The sequence below is a fragment of the Scomber japonicus genome, chromosome 10 (genome assembly GCF_027409825.1).
Source record: "Scomber japonicus isolate fScoJap1 chromosome 10, fScoJap1.pri, whole genome shotgun sequence".
NCBI classification, from domain to species: domain Eukaryota; kingdom Metazoa; phylum Chordata; class Actinopteri; order Scombriformes; family Scombridae; genus Scomber; species Scomber japonicus.
Window position 1 is genome coordinate 15,766,257 of NC_070587.1, and position 22,949 is coordinate 15,789,205.

Here is a 22,949-nt window from a genome sequence, read left to right on the forward strand (position 1 = left end):
GTAGTAATCTTGACATGCCTCACATGGAAACATTTCAGCCTTGCACCTCTCTCGCTGCACACATACCAAAACCAGAGGAAGCAGCTGTGCAGCGTGTGTCAAAGCAGATAGAGAAGATAGAAGAAATATTTCCTGATGGAACGGCCACCTTCTCTCTGCCTTCAGCCAACAATAACACCACTGGCACAACTAATGCAAAAGGGACCAAGGCAGGCCAAAGGGGCAAATTACTGGGCAGGTTATTGAGTTGATGGGGAGATGTGTGTACGACTGTGGCCTTAAGTAAACACCTGGGACTTTTCCATAGCGCCCCCCTGTTCAAAATATAATTAACACAGGAATCTCGAAAGCTATTTAATATCTGACAACGCACATGTCTTACTCGCTTGGCAGCATAATGTGAGTTGAATCAATGGAATGTTGTTTTGGAAGGAACCCATTTAGCTCCTGTGCCAAGTTAATGCAGGTCTAGCCCTTTACTAAGAAACCTCTTGGCCAGAAATATTGCGGGACAAAGCCGTGACGTAGAAACCGATGCCTCTGGTGGGGTGGGTGCAGGAATGCATCCACTCCTGGGATGTAGATGATGCAGGCGAGGGTGTGACCTTGGCATAGGGATTGGTTTTATTTAGCCCAAACAAGGTAACGCTAGGAATTTGCTGTCACCACCTCTCTTTAGGCTATAACAACTAAGGAAAAAAAGAGACAGATTATGGAGGAAATATACTGCATGAAATCAAGCACAATATTAATGCTGCTAAACTGAGACGGTTGTGGTAGCTGATGATAACATGGGAATGCATTAAGCCTGACCTCCAGGTGATGCTAGCCTGGCCAACAGTAGGCGGGTAGCTCTTATCTTTGTCTTTAAAGGCAGGCATTGCTGAAACGTGTTCCTTTTGTAAAATGAATTGATTAAGTTAGTAAATGATAAAGAACATTTAATGAAGTAGACTATTTTTGAGTATTGGACCAAGGTGGACTATGCTTTTTTTAATGAATTGCATACTGAAGCAAATTAAAATAATATCCTTACTATAAATGCAGTCTTTAATAGAGTGTATTAGCCTTTAGATTTGATCATGTGTGATTGATGGATGTTTTTGATGGTGTCTTTAGACGTGGCTGGCTCCAGAAGTCATTAGTGCCTCCTAATGTCAACAATGATGAGCTTTGGAAACTCTTTCACTCTGGACAATTATGCTGTCATCATCTTTAATCTATCTGGTCCATGCACGCCTTCAAACACACAATTTCTCTCTCTCTCTCTCTCTCTCTCGCTCTCTCTCTCGCGCTCTCTCTCTCTCTCTCTCTCTCTCTCTCTCGCTCTCGCTCTCTCTCACACTTACATACACAAACACACACACACACACACACAAACTCTCCAATTAGCCAACCATCTTTACTCTCCCAATGACCACATGCATCTTTCTGTCTGTCTCTGCACAGCTAATGATAATGGTGGTTGTGTGTTTTACCATGTGTTTGTGTGTGTACTCTCGCCCTTGCAAATGTGCAAATATATTTGTGTGTGCCTGCATGATATGATATGTCTTAACACATAGCTTAAGCAGCACCATTTCCAGACCTGGAGCCAAATGACAGTTAGATCATTAAGCCTTAGCAGTGAGCGTTGCTTTAATTTAGCATGAAGCTGGTAGAAAGTCCCCTTTTGCTGTATGTGACCTTCACTTTCCTGGAATGCATGTTTATAAGATGGGTATTTTTAATACTTGTCAGTGACTGTCATGATCTGGGTTCTGTCAAGTCCTTGGAGCATTTAGGCAATGGCAAGAGACTGCTAACAGTAATAAAACAATAATACCTCAGAGAAGCTGCTGCCATGGAAGGGGAGATTTGTATGTCCGGTTTGGCAAATTGACAAAATCTGCTATCACAATACATTTTCTACTGTTGATCTGTATATTATGATTTTGATCTTAATACTGTTTTACTGTTTAGATAATAACTGAAACCTGAATAAATGTGTGATTATCATGATTTCTGCATTAACATGACACTGGGATCCATAATTGCGCATATCAGCAGTGGAATAACTTAAAACAGCCATAGATTTGTTCCAGACAGTGTGTGTGTGTGTGTGTGTGTGTGTGTGTGTGTGTGTGTGTGTGTGTGTGTGTGTGTGTGTGTTAATTTATAGGAGCTTTTCACAGCAGAACGGCTCTGGAGAGAAAGCATGAAACGGCTCAACACAGAAAATGTACACCAATATGGAAATACATGGCAGATAACGATACACTAAATTGCTATGGTTCCAAAAAAGATGATCATTTGTTTGTTGTGGCTGATAAAATTCAAGAACTGATCATTTCATTATTACTGGTGCAAAAAAAAGTGTGAAATTGATAAGTGATGTATTTAGATTGACTTTTTTGTTCTAATAAAGCACCAGGGTTTACAGCATTCCCTACAATATAGAATCATCATTATTATTATAAGCTTCTTTGTTACAACCAGTTTTTAGTTTTTTTTTTAATATTTAGACTAATCAAAACCATCAGACCTTATCTCCAGGACCATCAGAATCAACATTCTTACTGTGAACTGATTAATGGCTAAAGCGCTCAGACTCCTCCAACTGTTTAGAAAGGCTGCCCGTCTTGAACAATAAACTGGGCATCTGAGGCTTCATTCATCCTCTCCTCTGCCCTCCTCCCTCTGCTGCTGCTCGATGTTTATGTTCTGATCTTGGTTTAAAGCAGTTGAATTATGAATCAGCTGCTCAGGACGGTGAACTCTTGTCTCAGGGGGTCTTAATGTGATGATAAAAACAGTACAGATAACTGGCCATCGGACCACAGGTCTGAATCAGATAGCACTTCCAGGTTTCAGCCTCCATGCTTTAGATTCACTAGCTAGAGTAAATTGTGTTATTTTGAATTCAATTACTGAAATGTAAATGTGAGATTCCCCTCAGTGTAACAGTAGCTATAGTCACAGCATATAATGCCCTCTTGGGTATTGTAGTATGTGTATGATAGTTACCATAATAGTTATGTATGCATTATGCATACAGTATGTGTGTGGGCTCATTTTTAAGTTCATGACAGAGCTTGACAGTCATCATTCAAAAGCAGTTTTGAACCAAATCATTAGAGATAGTGAGATAGTTTTTAAAAATCTATTTATTATGGATTGTGTACGGTTATTTCATATTAAGTGTGGCCAGATTGCTTTTTGTTGATATGAAAATGCTATAGATAATTTAGCAGTGTTGAGATTTTGTAGGAAATTGTATTTAATCGAGGTATTCTGTATTAACAAGGTATCTTTGTTTTTGTGTTTTTTGTGTCCAGAGGGAGTGTGTGAGATCTGGTTGACCAGTGAAGACACAGGAGCCTATGGTAGAGACATAGGCACAGACCTACCAACACTGCTGTGGAGATTGGTGGAGGAGATCCCTGAAGGAGCCATGCTCAGGCTGGGTATGACCAACCCACCTTATATCCTGGAACACCTAGAGGTATGTACAATACACAGTCACAAACAAACCACCATAAACATGTGTAACACACTCCACTCAAAGATACCATCAAAGATGTTACTGGATCAGCCATTAACACAACAAAAATATGTAGATTAGTCCACATCGTAAGCAAGCTGAAGTAGGCTTTTTTTTCGTGTTGTATCCCTTCCAGGGAATAAATAATATTGCTTTGTCTAGATTTAATAAACTAAATGGCTTTCTGTTTTGCTTAGCAAGCAGTTTAGCCGCACTACTCATACTCCATTCATTAGAGCAGTTCATTCTCTTCTTCCCCTAATGAGTCAATTAAGGACCATTGTGTCCTCTTTAGCAACCTCATTTTATCAGTCATTATTGTCTTCCCTAATGGAACAATGGACATTGTTATCGTCTCTCTTTCTCTCTTCTTCTCCCTCTGTGCATCACATGTCTGTCTCTGTCTGTCTGACATGCTATCAATTAAATATTTCTCTCTTTTTTTCTTTGCTTTTTCTTCTCTGCCAATCTTTTTTTTTTTAAATGTATGGTTTCTAAAAGTGTTAGGGTAACAACATATAATCACACATTATCACCATTCTCCATCATCAGTGGACAAAAGGCAATAAACGGCCTCTACTTTCAGACAGCACATTATAGTGGGGAGAGATGTGAAAGGGGAAACCAAAATGCAAAATGGGGCATATGAAGCAGGGAATAGATCTACTAAGAGATTAGCTTTATTTGTCTGAATTATTTGGATAAATAAAGTTAATGGATAGAAGCTTAGAAACATTAGAGTGTTAGTTTTGTGGTCACGCTTGTCTGCCACAGCATTGTCAGTAAATACAATTAATATTCAATGAAATTGAGATAGTAGGATCTGACAAGGGAGAAGGTACACACTTATCACACACCAAATCAAAACAGTCTTTTGTATCTTTGTTATAGGTGTTTATATAATTCAAGTGCAAGCAAGAAGGAGAAATAGAAAGAGTGTATGTGTGGGCAAACAAGAGAAGGTGTTTGTTTGTGGCTACAAGGAGGACAATGAAACTGAAACATAACATTTATTTAGTAATATAATGTAATTGTATGGTTAAGCAGCGGTATGTACCACTGAAGTCATTGTTAACGACTAGAGATGAATCTGTTAAAATGTGTTAAAATGGGTGCAACACAAGTTGAACCTGGAGTATGTGTCTCCTGTCTTAAAATATTCATTTATTTATGTGTATATGTACTTTATTTCTTTATTTTTTCCTTTTGTGTGACAATGTAGACCAACTATAGATGTATGGCAGGGTCTCAGCAACTTCAGTAGTAACAGTGTTTACACTTGAAACAGTAATGGTGGCAATTTAGGAAAATAAATGTAAATAATTTATAAGGAATTAGTGAATTTGGGTCAGAGATTGTATTGTTTTGATTGTATTTAGAGCTTGGTGTCAACACTCATTTGTAATTAGGTGATAGTATGTCTATATATTACTGAAATGTTGCTTTCCTTCTGTCATTCCCTGTCTCATCCCTAAGGAAATTCAGTTGGCAGTGTGATGGAGAAACTTATTAATGGAGGAAGGGATGACATAGAGGGCTGAAATGGGGAACAGTAACCTAGAAAAATAAAGTGAAGCAAAACTTTTTAGTCAAAAAAAAAAAAAAAAAAAGTTCACAACAAATATACTTTTAAATCAAACAATCAAGGATGATTGGAGATCATAGATGAATGAAATGAGGGCAGAAATGAAAAAAACGGGGATGAAGGCCCGGGGATAGAGATGAGGGATAAAGAGGAGTGGGAAAAGTGCTGTGGGAAGCAGCAATGGAGGTTGTAATTAACCAGGGGTTAATGGAGGTGGCTAATTGTCCCCCACATGTATAGGTAGGCTTTCTGCTTGGCTACATTACAATTAAAAAACCACCCTCCTAATGATAGGGAATAACAATTAACTGATAATTAGAAATATGCTAGGGTGACACACTAGCTTGGTCTCTGTGTGTGTATGTTAAGAATCATTTCATATGCTACCGGCCCTTTTATTGTTAATGTCCATGCATTGAATTGAATTATATCTTCTTTTTTTTTTGCTTTAATTCCTCAGTCAATTAACCTACATAAGAAAAGATAAGAGTGCTCTTCTTTAACTTATCATTGTCTTTTGTTGCTCCTGTCCCCCATTTACCCTTTTATCCTCTTCCCTCCTTTCTCCTCTCCCCTTCCACCCCCTCTCCAACACTTGCTTCTTCTCCTTCCCACTTTCCCATTTCTCTTTCTTGTCCTACTTGTAAACTTTCTCTATACTGACAGTTATTTAGAGCCAAAGTTATTTAGTTTCTTCCTCTTGTTTGATCTTGCTGTTTCTAACCCTTACTCATACCAGGTATTTCTTCTCTGTAATTCATCATATTCTTCTTCTCACTCTTTTATTTCTTTAATCTTTTCACACCTGATACAGTAAGTCTAGTTATTTTCCTTCTAATTACTCTTCCTCTACTGCTTCGTCCATCTCTTCCCACCAATTGTTCACATGATGATGGTAATCACAGCAATATGAACAGAGAGATGATGATGAGGGGCCAAATCTCCGAAGTAGGTTTACCCTTCATCCTAAGTAAAGGCCAAATTATACCCCGCTGTCCTTTCTTTTGAAGAACACCAGCACTTATGGAGTATAACAGCATCATACCGAATGGCTGTGATTGGAGCTGAAAAGGCCAAGTAACCTCTTCACTTCCCTCTAAAAGATCACCCCTCTCCAAACACTCTTACACACACAGATTAACGCTTTTTTGCCGTGTCTCCCGCCGACATACAAGAACACACAGTTTCCTCCTATGTGCAGCTTTATTTTTTCTGGCAGATGTAGACAGCCTCATATCACCATTTGCTGATTGGAGCAGTTAAAGGCCCAATCACTTCTCATAGGCCACTAGTCTCTGACATTTTAGTTGATTGCATTGTACCATGGGTAGTTTTCTTTTTTCAGTAGTTGCAAGTAAAAATGTCTTTTAACAGTACTAGTCTTTTGTTCATCTTTTTTGCTGACATTTTTTCTCGTTGCACTTCATATTTCAAGCACAGAATTTTTATCTATCTGTCTGTCCATCTATCTATGAATTGCTAAGCGGCTGTCTAAGGTGCAACAATAGGTCATCTGATCACGTAAGGTGCGTGTGTGTGTGTGTGTGTGTGTACAGTATGTGTGTGCGCACATGCAGATGACTGTGTATGTGCAAGCCTGTGTGTGTGTGATTGAATCTAGCATGCAAGCAGAGTCAGCAAATGAGGTGTGAAAGTAGTCTCCTTGTATGTAGCAATCAGTCAGGCTGAGATGGATGAAACTGCAGTTGTCCATTAAATATCCACCTCAGAGCTCATCTCAGTGGACCAGAGATACATCAGATATACCGCTCACACTCTCCTCACAGTCAGCTCTGTGTAACAATGGTGATACATTGTTAGCGTTTCTGATGTAACTTAACATTTTGCTTCAGCTTTATTCACTCAAAATTTGAACTATTATAATAAATTGCTTTTTAAATAATATTAAGTCACTTGAAAGCTGGTGTATGCACTGGAAAGTTAGATTAATAGCCTGAGATATGAATGCTTAATTCTAAAATAGGATCTTTTTAAATACAGGCAGAAAAACAAGAGTGCTATAGTGCTGTTAAAAGTTATTGTGTGACATGGGACAGACATAACCTGTAATCATTTTACCATTTTACATCCTCTTTTTGTTTAGTTCCTTTTTGTCAGCTAGCCAGATTCAGTGGGAGATGTGTGAAAGGAACACACATCACTGACTCCCACTGGGCCTTTTGGAAGACTGACAAACTACCAAATACTTTCAATGAAGGGGAAACTCCATCCTTAGTCTCGGCTGGTATTTTTCATACCCAGGCCCAAGTATCCACACTCAGTATGCACACAGCTGTATGGGCGCACACTTAGACACACCCTCTCAGACCATTTTCATTCTAATGACACCTTTGGGAGCCTCTTCACATTAGAGGCCTAATGTAGCATTGTGTGAGGACCCGACACCAAATGAATGCTCACAGTAAAGCTATGCCTCGAAATTATGACTCCTTGACTGGCTGCGTTGAATTATGTTTTCTGAATGATTATGGTGAATTGTGAGTTTTGAAAAATGGAGATTTAAATGCGGACTGCCAATTTGAAGCTGGGCATTTCAGGAGTCTTCTTTGTTTGGCTTTTTGTTGTTGCTTTAACCAGTTTTTTCTGGCCTGCCAAGGACGAAAAAAATACGGACCGTAACGATCGAATTGAATTATGTGCAGTTTGTTCATGTAATCCACAACTGCATCAAATACATTTATTAATATAGTGGTTTCAGGCTTTTTAGCTTTGCTGTGTTTTTCGTTTAAGACTAGCTTTACTGTTTGAATTACATCATTATAATACGGCAACTGCAGTAGTCTTATTTTTCAGTTCAAAGCAGATGGTGCACACATACTACATGATGTGCCTCTGTTACACTTAATTTCCCTTTCATTGTGCAATCCATAGATTTCATCTGTACTGTGTGAGGTGCTGTGAGCTTTGTATACCCTCTAGGGAACATCAAGTGCAGCCTTAAGTGTTTGAAATGTACAGTATAATAAAAAGGGAGCTTAGTTTCTCTGTCTGCTGCTGAATACAGTTCCCGCCAACTGGGACCTAACTTATTATCCTGGGAACGGCTTCTAGAATCATATTCTCTACAGGCTCCCCTGGGTGAAGTATGTTAATACTAAATGTGGGTTTGTGTATATGTGTGTATTTATGTATGTGTGTGAATGCAATTTGGTGCTACCTGTGCTGGGTGTGCTTCACAACTCTCACTTGAACCCTTTTTGTCTGCTTGTGGGCACTCTAGGGAATCCAGCTGTATTGTTATGGTGCATTCAGATGTGTGTCCATCCGTTCCATACTAAATGTAAATGTAATTAAGTGCACACCATACTCATATTGGCAGTGCACTAGTATAATATGTATTTATAATTAATCGGAATGAATGCAGGGCACAAACCGGTATGAAGCTGCAAATTCAGACAACTCAACAATTTCAACTTTTGAAAAATATCACAAATAGAAAGTAAAATATGTCTACCCAAACAATTATTACTTAAATGTTTTCCTGCTGTGGGTAGCTCCTCCACATCAAGGTTGTTGTCATATCATTCTCTGAAAACAGTGTTGTAGTACTCTTTCAATAGTACTTAATTTTGTCATTTTCCCACTGTGTGTACCACACACTCTAAACACACTTTAAATCACAACAATGCATTTAAGAAGTTATTGACTGAATTGTCAGAAGGTGTTTTTTGTCCTGCACAAGTGACAAGCACTTTGATTTGCTTCTTTCGTGAAAGGTGCATGGTACAGTTCTTGAAGTGTTTCTGTTATTTCTTAAATTTCATATTGTGCACTCTCTTTTGTCTGGTGCCAGATTCATTGTTTGGATTCACAGTTGCTGCCAAGTCATGGACATATTTCTATAGTACTGGAAATATAGAAATGTCAATTGCTGTGATGGATATTGGTATTAATTAATGCATACAGTACAATACACGCACACAGACACGAGTAGAAATCAACAAACACTTATATTTGTGATCTCTGGGGGTGTTTTGATGTCAGTGTCACGGTGTCTTTCTGTATTGCTTCAATAAAGCTTTATAGATATACTACATAGTGTATAATGATGAAAACATCAGTATTTACACAGCCTCAGACAGACCAACTTATATTGAACTGACTGGTAATATTAACACTTACTGGGGCAACTCTGACACACATACAGGTAGACATCAACACATGACTTAATATTTCTTCATATTTATGCTTGGATCAGAATATGTAAAGTTATATTTTTAGGGCAGTCTAAAAATGAATGGCACCTGAAGGTTTCTGTGTACGAATATATTAGTTTGGATGGGATTTTCTGTGGGATTTTCAGATTATGGTCCGAAGTACAGTGTTGATGCATGTTTTGCTGATTTTATTCAATATTCTTTGCAGTATTACTGACATTTTGATAATAATTTATGTTTAGTTATTAGCAATACAAATAGAGATGGCTTAACATACATAGAAAAAAATAGCAGTTAACCGTTGATCAGTGTCTGCAAACTCTTTAGGGAGTGCCTGAAAGAAACTTTTTTTTTTTTTTATCCACTGTATTCCACCTGCATGCAAGTGTGGGAGGATAGGAGGACAGGAAAGACATAAGAGAGCAACAGAAAAAAGCCTCATACAGAATATTACAAAGGAGTGTAAAACACAAAATTCACTAAGGATACGTTTCGTCTTTAGAAATAAGGGGAAGGCAGTGTGAAATAAGAGGGTGCCGTCCCTCATTGAGGTTGCTTGAAGCCAAACCACCTTTTATCTACGCTTGCTCTCTTTTTTCCATATATGTTCTTTTCTGTCCTATCTGATTTGAGGGGGTAGATATCAGATGCTTTGAGCTAAGCCAGTTAAGATAGATTCTTTCTGGTTCATGTGTCTATCTGAGCTGATCAACCCAAGATGAAAGGATTGTGTGTCTGTTTGTCTGAATGAGAAAGATAGGCCCCGGTGGGGGGAAGGAAAAAGTGACACAAAGAGTAAGAAACAATATTATACTGCTTTAAACACTGTCAAGACTGATAAAAAAACAAAAAACAAACAAAAACACACAACAACAATTTGATTGGTTTCTTTAAGCATATTGAATTATGCTTTGAGCTGAATAGTTCATCCACCCAGGAGTGAAGGCATTAAAGCAGCACTTTAATTTTTGCCACTACGCACTGCTGTGAGATATCTTCTTTATCACAGCATCATTTTCACTTCAGACTCACTAAACTGTCTGTCAGCAGCAGTCAAACATTGAAAAGGCCTCAACTCCACAGGGATCAGTAACAAGAGAGATTCATATCAGTGTACTGTATAATCATTGGAGGGTGGGATGCACTCTGTCAGACAGATACACACTCACACATGATAAATGGCTTGTGTGAATGAAAAGTCCTCCCCTTATAGATTAATCCCCAGTTGCCATCAGCAGTGCCCTGCTACTCAAACCAGCATGCCATCTGTTGAGACCCCATGCACCCTCCCAGTATGTACACACACACACACACACACACACACACACACACACACACACACAATTTGTGGGCTAGATTGCGGTCATCTGGGAGTTATCATTAATGGCAAATCTAGTGAGACTGGAGCATATTACTATGCATAATGCTATACACTGTAATTGGATACAAACTGAAAGACAAGTACAGGCAGGACAGGGCAAGGCAATTTTATTCTTATAGTATTTTTCATTACAGATGAGATCAATGTGTTTTGCATCAAAATGCATGCAGAAGCAAGGAAGGTACACATATGCACACTCACTCACACACACACACACATACTATATATTCGCTAATGTCACTGAATTTTGACAGATCTCAGATTAAGTTAATTTGGATGCTGGTATCGTTAGAAAACTGCTACTCAATAACTTGAGAGGTCGTGATTGTACTGTAGTCAGTAAGCAGGTCAGAAAATCACCAACTCACTGCAATCCAAAGGGACCATTCTGCAAATACAATGACTTGTAGCTGAAACCATTGTGAAGGTACCTTAAAGTGCAATGTTATTAAATTAAAATCTCTGGCTCCCATAGACTCCTATCCAAACAGTTAGTGGATTGTTTCAATAATAATAAACATAAATGTGCATCAAGCAAGCATATATATCCTCCCCTATGTAAATAAGAGTATTAAAAACTTGAAAAATTAAAAATGTGCGATTAATATGCCATTATTCGTGAGTTAACATATGACAATCATGCGATTAATCATTTATATTATATGTCAATCGATGGATAGCCTTAATATATATATATATATATACACACACTAGGGCTGTCAAACGATTAATTTTTTAATCAAGATTAATCGCAGAATTTCCATAGTTAATCATGATTCATTTTTGTGTTTTGAATTACATGTTTAAAATCCTGTTATTTTACATTTCAAGGCAGTTTTAAGCCCATAATGTAAAGCATTTCTTACCAGAGTGTCTTAACTGGGAATCAATCACGGCTCTGCTGCGACTCCCACACTCCAAAATGGTCCTTTGGTGGAGCTGAGGCTCGCTTGGCCGCACCTGGGTGTTTAGCGTGGAGGTGCTAACTCAAACTCGACGTACTCCGGTGGTAGTTAAACTCCGTTTGACACAGGTTGTATTTTACTTTTGACTTGTCAACTGACCGTCTAGAAGTTTTTTAAAGTTAAACAAGCCGTTAAAAAAAAAACAGTAGTTCTCTTACTTTCCATCAGCGCGGTAGGTTTACTGCAGGAGGCCACTTCAAAGCATAGCGCTACAGCTAGAGGAGCCGTCTACGGGTGAGTAGAAGGGACAAAAAGGCTTACAAAATTAAAATGCGATTTAAAAAAATTAACGCGTTATGGATTGCATTAATCTAATCGCGATTAACGCGTTAACGCTGACAGCCCTAATATACACATATGACACACATAGTGTGTGTGTAGTAGTGCATGGATGAAGCCCTTGACAAAGAGAAAGTGCTTGATTTTGGCAACACAAAGAAAAGTAGCCAGTGTTTTCATCAAGCATTTGTATGGCCTAAAACTCAAAGAACATTGTCATTGAAACATTTTCCTCTGGCAGCACAATATATAAAATTTAGTTTGATTTACTTTTTATAAACAGTTTTCTTCTAGACCACCGACTTAGACATGACTCTGTGTCATTGTTTATTATTCTGTAAATCTTTGATTGTGGACTAAAAGGCTGCACACAAAACGTTTCAAATACATTCCACATACCATTTACACTGGTAGCTTAGAAGAACTCTGAAATAACACATTGATTGGCACACAATCAAATAAGCTTGTATTCCTTCACAAAAAACAACATTTCAAATACAGATTAATACATGTTCCTCAGTGTGTTTTCTGTCACCCATTTCTCTCTCTCTCTCTCTCTCTCTCTCTCTCTCTCTCTCTCTCTCTCTCTCTCTCTCTCTCTCTCTCTCTCTCTCTCTCTCTCGCTCTCACACACACACACTTACACACACACCATACAGCTGATTTCTGTCACCAATCAAGCTCCATTTTCCAACCAAATTAATTCTTTCTAATTTAGAGCTTCCAGTGGTCAACCCCCTGCGGTGCACTGCAACTGAGCTGTGTCTTGTGTGCGTGTGTGTGTGTGTATGTGCACGCACACACATGCTTTTGTGCCTGTGTATGAAGCAGGCAACATCCTACAATAGATCTTAATGAGAAGACGGACTGCAATCAGCACATTCTTCTAGGAAATCATTAAATCATTTCTTCCTCCCCTCTCTTTTTCCTCTCTCTGCTTCTTGTGGTGATTAGCATGGTAATGATAGCATCCTGATTATGTCCATCAGAAATATATGTGGTCTCTCCAGGTCTTTCTTGTGGAAATTAAAATAGGTGAATGAATGTGCTGTATTAAAGAAAAAAAAACAATAAAGAATGTCATGCTTGCAATTGTTCTTGGTAAATGTTTAAAAGACATGTAACAAAGTCCTGTGTTGTTACTGTAAAAACCCATTTGGTTCCCTTTTTGACACTGAGACATATACTTTGACTACATGAAGCACATTTGTAATTACACACAATCTATAGCTTATAATCTTGGATATAGATATAAATAAACATTAAATGTTAATGATGATATTAAATCTTCTCCTTATTAATCAATATGAAAAATTGTGTACTGTCTATCAGATATTACCCAAGAACTTATGTGCTCTCAGTAGCATCATCTTGACTGGATGAATCTGGGAGTATGGATAAACCCTTGTGTCAGTCACATCATTTAGTGTGAGAACACTGTTATGTAAACACATGGAAATGAGAGCAATGCAGGTTTGTAATGTCTCTTAACTTCACCATGACTGTCTTTCCTTCCTGGAATGCACTGGATAACATCAATGAATATCGGCTTTATTTTAAAATCCAGTTCACAATCTTTTCATTTTTCTTAACAAAAGAGCACTATACTTAAAACAAGCCTCCTGGATTCTGTCTATAAACTATCTGCAGAAATTATGGCAAGCACGCACCATACCCCAAGCATTTCTATAGCTCTTTTAGTGAAATCAGAAAGGTACAGAGTGGCCAGAAATCCTTACTGAGTTAATTATAGATTTTCATATATCTTCCTTTTCTCTTTCACCATTTTCATCTGAGAGGTGGACCTGCATGCTTCCGTAAAAGCTCTTGACTTTTCAGATATAAAGAACCCCTACTGAAACAGCCTTGACTCTTTGGACTTAAGACCTTAGTGGGTACACGATGAATTCTCCGAGCTGCTTTCTTTTCTTTCCCCAATAAATAAAAGACAAATTAAAAAACGAGAGAAGGAGGCCGTCTATTGTTGAAAGTCTGAAGTGAAAAGCATGCAGAGAGGAGCAAGAATGTTAATGGAATCTTGATTTTATTAAAAGCTAGCAGCTATCATTCACCAGAGCAGTTTTTGCTGCTTCTTTTAGTGCATTTGTATTCAGTAAACCTTATAGTCACAATAATAACATTTAATATTTCTGCTTCAGGTTCATGTATGTCAGGGCTAATGCACACCACTTGTTAAAAATGTCTGCCTTATTGTCCTGGGTTTGTCCACTATCACTGGTAGACTAAATGCTATATAATACAATATTCGCTCAATAAAATAATTACTTTTTAGAGAACTGGTAGATGATTTTCTTTTTTCTATTCCTTAAAGATATATACAGTGGCTCTATATACATGTAGATATAAATTAAAGTCAACACATTTTTTTCTAATTTGATCATTTTTGTGCGGTTATATGTCATAGAATGATACTAAAACTGGTCTCAATTGGTATATGCAGTTTGTTCAGCGTTCTTTTACTTCCGTGTCTGTACTTTATCACATCACTAGTTTTTCCGCAAACTCTATGTATAAAAGAAAGCAGCAGGACTTTAGTTTTTCTCATTTTGAAATTTGGCACAGATTTTAACTTGACATATGTTACACACACATTTGTCCTTACATCCTTGTGAGGACACTTGCTGAAATAAAACATTACCCAGCCTCATAACCTTACCATACCACTACAACTAAATGTCTAAAATGAACCTATACCCTATAAGTCTTAAACCTTAAAATGCTCTATGAAGTAGTGAGGACTGGCCAAAATGTCCTCACAACACAGAAATGTCCTCACAGGTTTTCTATGCAATGCAAAATTGATTATTTTAAAGATATGCATACACACAGACACACACACAAGTAAATGGTCCATAGTTGTTAGGATATACACACACTTACATACATATACGATAATGTTACCTTTCTTGCCTTTTTTAATCTGTCATTATACCTCAAATCCATACATGTGACAAATCTAACCATTTCCACGTTTTTTCTCTTCCTCTCTCTGTCTCTCTCTGTCTCCCTCTACCATCTGTCTCATTAGGAGATGGCAAAGATATTGAATCATCCGCGTGTCTACGCCTTCCTTCATGTTCCTGTGCAGTCGGCTTCAGACAGCGTCCTGATGGACATGAAGAGAGAGTATTGCATTGATGACTTCAAAAGAGTGGTGGACTTCCTCAAAGAAAGGTAGGCAGGACGAACTCCACATGTACTCCTAATGTTGCATTTTGTGTGTGCTTTGCATGTTGCTGTCTTGTTGACAGTGACATAGACGTTCATCTTCTCTTACTCTTGCCTCTTTACATACCTTTGGGAAAATGTTGAAAAATTACAAAATATGAATCCTGTGTTATTATGTGTTTGGTATCCCTGGATGCATGCAGGTGTGTCTGTGAGTACAAAATACTTTCTCACATTGGTGCATCTACATTTCAGAAAGGGTGCTTGTTGATCATGATAGACTAGTCTGAATAAGATAACTGAGTCAGGGTGTGTACTGTATAGCGTATGCATTTGAGTGGGTGCTTGTGTATAAGGCCGAGTTCTTGTCACAACTCACACCGTTGTGTTTGAAGAACACCTCTCTCTCTCTGTGACTGGCAGTAGTCTTTTATTCTCTTTCTTCATCTCTCTCTCTCTCTCTGGCTTACTTAGAGAATCTCTTCACCTTTACAGAATCTGGTCACGATTCAGCTGAGATTGAAGAAGACAGCACATTTTGCCTCAGTTTGGAACCCTGAAAAGAATTGAATGTCACTTCTTTAAAAATGTTCATTTCAAATGTTAGCACATTCAACACTTTGACTGTTGCCCTCTCGTTTAATGGATCACTAGATATACTGTAGATGACTGTTCTTGAAGTCATATCTTTCCTCTCAGTTTGATAAGATTTGTTGGAAAGTTGTTCATATTGCTGCTATCACCAGGGATGTCATTAAGTCTTTGAGACACAGAATAGAGCAAGACTTTTAAAAAAAGTACTATTAAAGATAGATACAAATGATGAAAACAGAGCTTTTTTCACTGACAAAAGAGATCAGTGATACTTGGGATCTAGTGATAAGTAAAAGGAGAACCAACTGCTGTACTGATTGCATGTTTGAGACCTGATTTCTGACATGCTTCATTTACAAACTGTTTTCTCCCAAAAATATACACACCAACCCACACACAGGGATTTTAACAGTAAACACTCCGGATACAGATTAGATATTCCCAAACCCCTCCCCTCAAAAAAATATCCAGACATTCTGACCTTATTAAGGTATTGCGCAAAAGAGGAATGATGCAAACTTAATCTTTTACTGTATGAAAGATAATCTGTCATGGAATTTGACTATGATAAATTATGGCAGTGCAGGTCAACAGTGGTGAATAACTATTGATTTGATACTCTGATAATACGCTATGAAGGGATTCATATATATATATATAAAGATAAGTTTAGGTCACATGTCTGACTTAAACCTCTTAGTATTACTGTGTGATTTAGAAGCAAAATGTTTGTTCATGCAATAGTATATTGAAGGATGTTATTGCTGTTGTCAGATGATAACTTCTCATTTTTAAGTATGGCTTTTCCCTGAAATGAAATGACAAGCATGCATCTTGTAAGATAAGCACAGTACGATGTATTTTTAGTTCATTTGATTATACATGTCAGACATTTACAGAAACAATAAAAGAGAAGGAGGAAGTACTTGGTTCATAAGCAAAATGAAAATCAGCACAGTGCTTAGGTACTTGAACATTGCCAATCTTTTCTCTGGTTAATTATGTTGCTCTTGTTGTCATAAGTTATCATTAATATCTATAAGCTCACATGCTATACATGTCTTTTGATGTTGCAGATTAAAGGCATTTTGTTAGCATAGAGTTAGCTCTAAGCGGATTCATGTACTGCAGCAATCAATAGATTTTATTTAACTGCTTCCTGTAGGTCAACAGTCAAGCCATAGGCTTAAATATAAAATGGAAATCTGAGGGAACAAGACCTTTACTGCATTCAGGTCACTCTTCTAGCTATCTACTTCTCTCCCATCCATTCTTCCCCACCTCCCATTTATTATTTCCCTCTGGCTCTGTCTAGAAATCTAGCCACCCTGAACCCAAACCATCAGTGCTCTGTTTAGTCTTTGACTCAGTGGTTTTCTTGTGTCATTTCTTGGTTTATATTTCCTGTCAGTGAAATTGTGAAACATCAGAATTTTTCATTCTCATCCAACCGCTGTATTACAATCTACACTGGCTCAGTATTAGCTGCAGTGCAATATTCCAGGGATGTTGTTTTGTTTATGTTGAGTCTGTTTTGTTGTTCAGTTTGCTACTTCTTGTTTCATTATCTGTCATGATAAACAGCTCAATTTGTTTAGGAAGAACATCAGTCTGTAGCTGTTTTGTGCTATAAATTAATTTCAACCAAATGGCACACCATGCATACAATAGTAGTAGTTTAAAATGTTACAAAAAGCATGCTTGATGGTTTTGTAATCATATTTTTCTCTTTGGATTTTACATACATTGGATGATACTGATATTTATTTTTAGCACCCTGGCACTTGTTTTTTCTCTTTCTCCATCTGTCATCTTGTCTCTATCTTTTTATTTATCCATTTACAGGTTGACATCTCTGTGTGTGTGTGTGTGTGTGTGACTGTGTGACTGTGTGACTGGTCTGTTACTTGAAATTGTAATATTGCCTGTTGGTTTCCTCTTAGCACTCACACATATCTTGTAGCATTGAATATTTCTTTTGGGTACAGTTTGCAGCTCTCTCTGAATGTGGAGGAGCGATACTGTATTAGCTTTAACACTGACTTAGATGCTTATCTGTGTGTGTGTGTGTGTGTGTGTGCGTGTGTGTTAGGCAATTGTTTATCCTGGAATAGAAGTCTCTATCCCCTGTCTCCAGTTGTTATTTTAGCTTTCACCAGAAACTCAAACACACTGACACTGATCCGGCTGAAATGGTAACACACTGTGGCAAATGGTCTTGGGAGACACAAAAAGGCGCGCGCACACACAAGCTCACCACACTGAGGGAATCACGTCATAAGATCTTGTTTACATAAACTGTCTGGCTACCCTTTTGTGTGAGTCTTTGTATATGTGTGTGTGTGCGTGGTCACTCAATTTCTGGCTTCTGTTACTTAAACACACACATTCAAACACACACGAGTAATGTCGGCTGTGTGAAATCAATACCGGTACACAACCAGTGGTCTGACCCATTTGGCTGCAGTAGTAATAGCTGGGGTCCAGTCCAGAGTCTGGGAGAGGGGCCAGGGCTTTGGACAAGCCAAAACATACACCCAATGTGTTTGAGTGTGTGAGAGAAAGAAAGAGTGTGCGCTCGTGTTTGTCCGTGCGCGAGAAACACAGACAGACACACTCTTTTTTTGTTGAGGGAAGCCTTTTTAAAGCACCTAATCCTTAGATATAAAAACAAACATCTTAGAAAAGTGTGTTTTTTTTTAAGTTGTTTCATTGTTCCCTATTTATTAAAAAAATACCCTTTTCAGTACTTAACTACCAACTTCTTTATTGGACTTCGCAAGACTAGACAACTTACAGTGTGTTGTAACAACATAATAATTGTCTTGGAAGAATGGAGTTGATAATAATGCCTCATTTATCTGTTTATAACTGCTATTGTTTATTCCTGTAGTCTTACAAACCCTCCACATAGAAAAGAAGGCCTCACATTATGCTCTTTTGAGTCTGTGTTTGTCTGCATGTTTGTGAGAGACTCATAAAGTATATTTTTTTTTTACTGATTCACTCTCCTTTTCACGCTGGTGTTATTATGCAAACCTGCACAATACAAGGTGAAAGGGGAAGCCCGATCACTGTGTGTGTGGTAAAGTGAATCAGCGTCACGGTAAATGCAGGTTCTCACAAGTAGTCGTTTTGTTAAGGCATTGAAGTTCACCTCAAAGAATGAGACGGACAGGACCCTTGTGCAGGTATGTGTGAGGTCAGGGCTTATCTGACTGACACACACATGGCAGAAGACAAATGTATTTTTCTTCACAAACAGCTTAATGCCACCAACTCCGCAAAGGTTATGAGGGGTCAAATGCCTCTGGTCTTCCTTATCAGAGAAAACATGCACACACATACATGCAGACACACATCAGACCTCCCTCCTTGACAACCTTCACGGTTGAATGTCTTGAACTCCATTATGAACTTGGGGTAACATGTCTTGGATGTTTTTTGAAAGGTAGGCAGATATGTCTTGTAATGTTTTTCTTTACTGCTTGAGCTTTTATCTTTGCATGTCTCTGAAAACAGACACTGCTGCTGAGTTTATGTCATGTTGTAACAAAAAAAAGTTTTGTTAACCCAAATTACCCAAGTACTTTTGGAATTTGAGGAAATGAACAATTTGAGCTGATGTGGAAACTGAGAGAACATATTAATGTCATAGTATCAGTCACGATCAGAAAAATCTTTGACAGTCTGGACAAACATTAAAGTTCAAAGCATAGTCATGAAATTTTAAATGCCCTCAACAATGAGGAATACCTTGTGACTGTAGCCCCCGCTGCTCCCCAGTAGGAGACGTCTGAGCATTTATGCCTGGTGATGCACTGCAGTCTGGCTGAGGAAAATGTGGTATTTATGGTCAGAAACAACAAAGCATGAAGCAGTAAGTATTAACATTACAGAAATCAAAGCTACAAATGTTCCATCGTAAAAAGTGAAAAAAGATCAGCGTGTGAAAAATCAGTCTTTTAGTTATTCTCTGTAGATCATGCTGCAGGTTTCCAGTCACTGAAAGTCAAACAAATCTAAATAGTAACCATTAAGTATTTGCAAATTTAAACAGCATTCAATGGAGACAAAAGTAAAATAGTTCATTTTTCACACAGATGCCCATTTGACAGCTTGTCCGAAATGTTTGATATCTTCCACACTAGAGCATGTATGGAGTCCGGGAGCTCGTTCGCACTGATCAACTCTGATGGAAAATCACGGCTCCTCTGACCCTTTTTGAAACATACAGTATGTTGATGAAGTTGTGGAAGGAAATCAATTCTCTGTTTTCGGCCATAATTAAAGGCAGACTAGTTTACACTCTAGATGTGCTGGTGAATAACGAAAATACCACTGAAACACAAAATGCTTGAGATTCAAGTTCACCTCAGGGCACATCTCATGTTTGAATGTTATTGGCCAAATTCGTGTTTTTTTTATTTTTATTCTTCTATATGCCAGGTTTATAAAATGAGTTTGATATTATGCTTTAATATTTAGTCCAGTTCCCTGTGCAAATTCAGCTACACAGAGCTTTATCGCTGAATTAATCCAGACCGTAGAGAAAAATTGCATTAAATCCACGCTCCTTTCAATGACATAATAACTAATTTTAGTCAAGTTGGTATAACAGAATTGTTTTCTGCCATGCTTAATTCCAACAATCAGTAGAATAATTATTTCATTAAAGTGGTTAATTTGCTCCTGTCTTCCAACATAGACCATATTTTGTTCACTCTTTTTTCTCTGCTTCTATCAATTAAAATCACATAATGAAGTACAGTCCTAATGTAATGATCTATGGAGAAAATCCTGTTATGGTGGAATAATGCTATTACCGAGTGAACGTGGTCAGAGGATTTTCCACAGTTGTTTCGTAGTTTGCTATAATATCAGGGCTGATTTTCCCTCAACTACTCTCGAGGATTAAGCGTGTCTGAACCACTGGGGCCAAAGATGACACGCCTATAAAGGAATAGTAATGCGTCTGTGGGTCAGGGATTGGTTGTGTGTGCAGGGGAGCAGAATATGTCAGTATTATGTATTAATGTTGAACTGGAAAGTTAGCTGGTTTTTAGCAGAAAGCAGGAGGTGTGACCCATCTTATTACCAGGAAGGAATAGTTGATGGTGGTGGAGTAGAGGGTGAGGGGCCTCCAGACTGCATTTTGTTCCCCTCAGGGTGGTAGATTGGTTTCTCTGGAGGTTATGTGTTCCTGACCTCTGAAAACCCTGCCTATCTCAGGCCATGGAGGTCCTGCTCCCAAGAAGAGAGACACTCTCACATGCCTGTCAGCTCTACATATATTTTTCAAACTTTTCTACGTTTTCCAGTGGTCCTTCCGGCCCATCCTCGTGGACGCTTTATCTCAGAAATGCCTAGAGGGAATTTCTTCAAATTTGGCACAAACGTCCACTTGGACTCAAGGATAAAGTTATTAGATTTTGGTGGTCAAAGATCAAAGATCAAGGTCACTGTGACCTCATGTCCATCCCTTTCTCGTGTACTTGATATCTCAGGAGGGAATTTCATTACATCTGGCACAAATGTCCACTTGCACTCAAGGATGAACTGAATAGCATTCAGTGGTCAGAGGTCAAAAGTCAAGATCACTGTGACCTCACAAAACACGTTTTTGGCCATAACTCAAGAATTCACACGCTCATTATGACAAAGTTTCACAGTCTATAAGTGAGGACAGAGTGTTACTCACTGGAAATCCTTGATTACATTCCTTCAGAGTCTTCACTGCTGCTTACTACAACTCAGCTAGTTGACAGAGTCATATACATGTTTATTTTACTTCAGTGTCCTTTATTAATGTGGGACAGAAGAAGGGAAACCAATAATAATTCTGTCAAGCCAAGGCTGGAGAGAAAAGCACCCCATATTGTTGAGGGCATATCCAGCTGCAACAGCTGTGGAGGGTCTACAGCTGTGCTCCCAAAGGAATGAGGAATTGGATAGGTCAATAGGTGAATAATCTGTGTGATCCAGCAGCTTACTGGTATAGTGACCCTTGACCAACAACATGACCTTAAGGAACCAATCACTCTCCATTCAATCTCCATTTGAGCATTTGGTCACAACTTGTCCGTTATTGTTCCGTGGCGTCATCGGTTGAAGTTTGATTTGCACAAACATGTTAATGAGTTTTAACGGACTGTATTCACCCATGCAGCTGTTTTGGGAACAAATAACACATAAAATTGGATATCATATATTACATAACAACGTAATGTAACAATAGCTCTAAATCCATAGAGACAATCACAGAGTATTATTGATCATGCCAACCTATTATGAATTCAGAAATAAATCATTAATGCAATCATAATGTTATCCACAACATTTGCTTTCATTTAAAATAATAAATATTGAGACATTGTCCTGATAATGATTAATGTCATTTAGTTTGTATTTGCATTATGGGATTTAGAATAATAAACAAAACCAATCTTCAAGTATATGAGGGTTTGGTTCCTTTGCCTTGCATACTGCTTGGTGCAAGGCATGAGTCACTTTTACATAACTCTTCTGCACCAAAGTAAGCACATTCTGTCTCTTCTAACTTGTTAAAGTTCAACCTGTTCACCCTTGTGTAGCTTGCAAAAAAACATCCTCATAAGCTGCACCTGATTTGATTTAATGACCAACATTAACATGACAAGTTTTGTTTTATATTGTATTCATGTTTACCAAAAAAGATGAAAATTGGCACTTCTCTCTGGCCCAGGAAGAATTTACCTCTAAAATGATCAGAACAACCTTATATAACAGCAACAGAGAGAGTTATGCTTCTGGGTGGTCTGGACTCAGGACATTATTAGTCACATTTTAAAGGTTTCAGCTCTTATCTATAAAGTCAAGAGAATGTTTTACCATTTAAACATTTTAAATGTGCAGCTGGTCAAAACACCCCCGTGATTCATTGAGCAAACGCTCATACCTTGTATTCACAAAACGGTGGGTCAGGTATAGCTCTTGGTATTTATTTTATTCATTTATTCATTTGTTTATTTTTAATACTATGCCAACCAAATATACATTTTGTCTTCTACATTCACACATGGAAAAAGTTAAGTTATAACTTGAAATGAATTTAGCTACCATGGAATTATTATTCTCCTGTGGTTTAAGGTCATAGACAGATATATGTCTCTTTTAGAGCTAGCAACATTGAAATGTATATATATACTATACACAAAACAATAAAAGAGAACTCACAATAATGTATTCAGCTCAAACTTAAATCAGATGCATAGTT

General features: G+C 37.9%; 1 protein-coding gene across 1 annotated transcript in view; it reads left to right on the forward strand.

The window, feature by feature from the left end:
* The window catches only part of cdkal1 (CDK5 regulatory subunit associated protein 1-like 1), a 231,553-nt gene that overhangs the window by 128,797 nt on the left and 79,807 nt on the right, over positions 1–22,949 (forward strand). The window contains exons 9-10 of the mRNA XM_053326340.1: positions 3,318–3,484; positions 14,961–15,106. Coding sequence (XP_053182315.1) covers positions 3,318–3,484; positions 14,961–15,106 — 313 coding nt within the window. The remainder of the gene's footprint in view (positions 1–3,317; positions 3,485–14,960; positions 15,107–22,949) is intronic.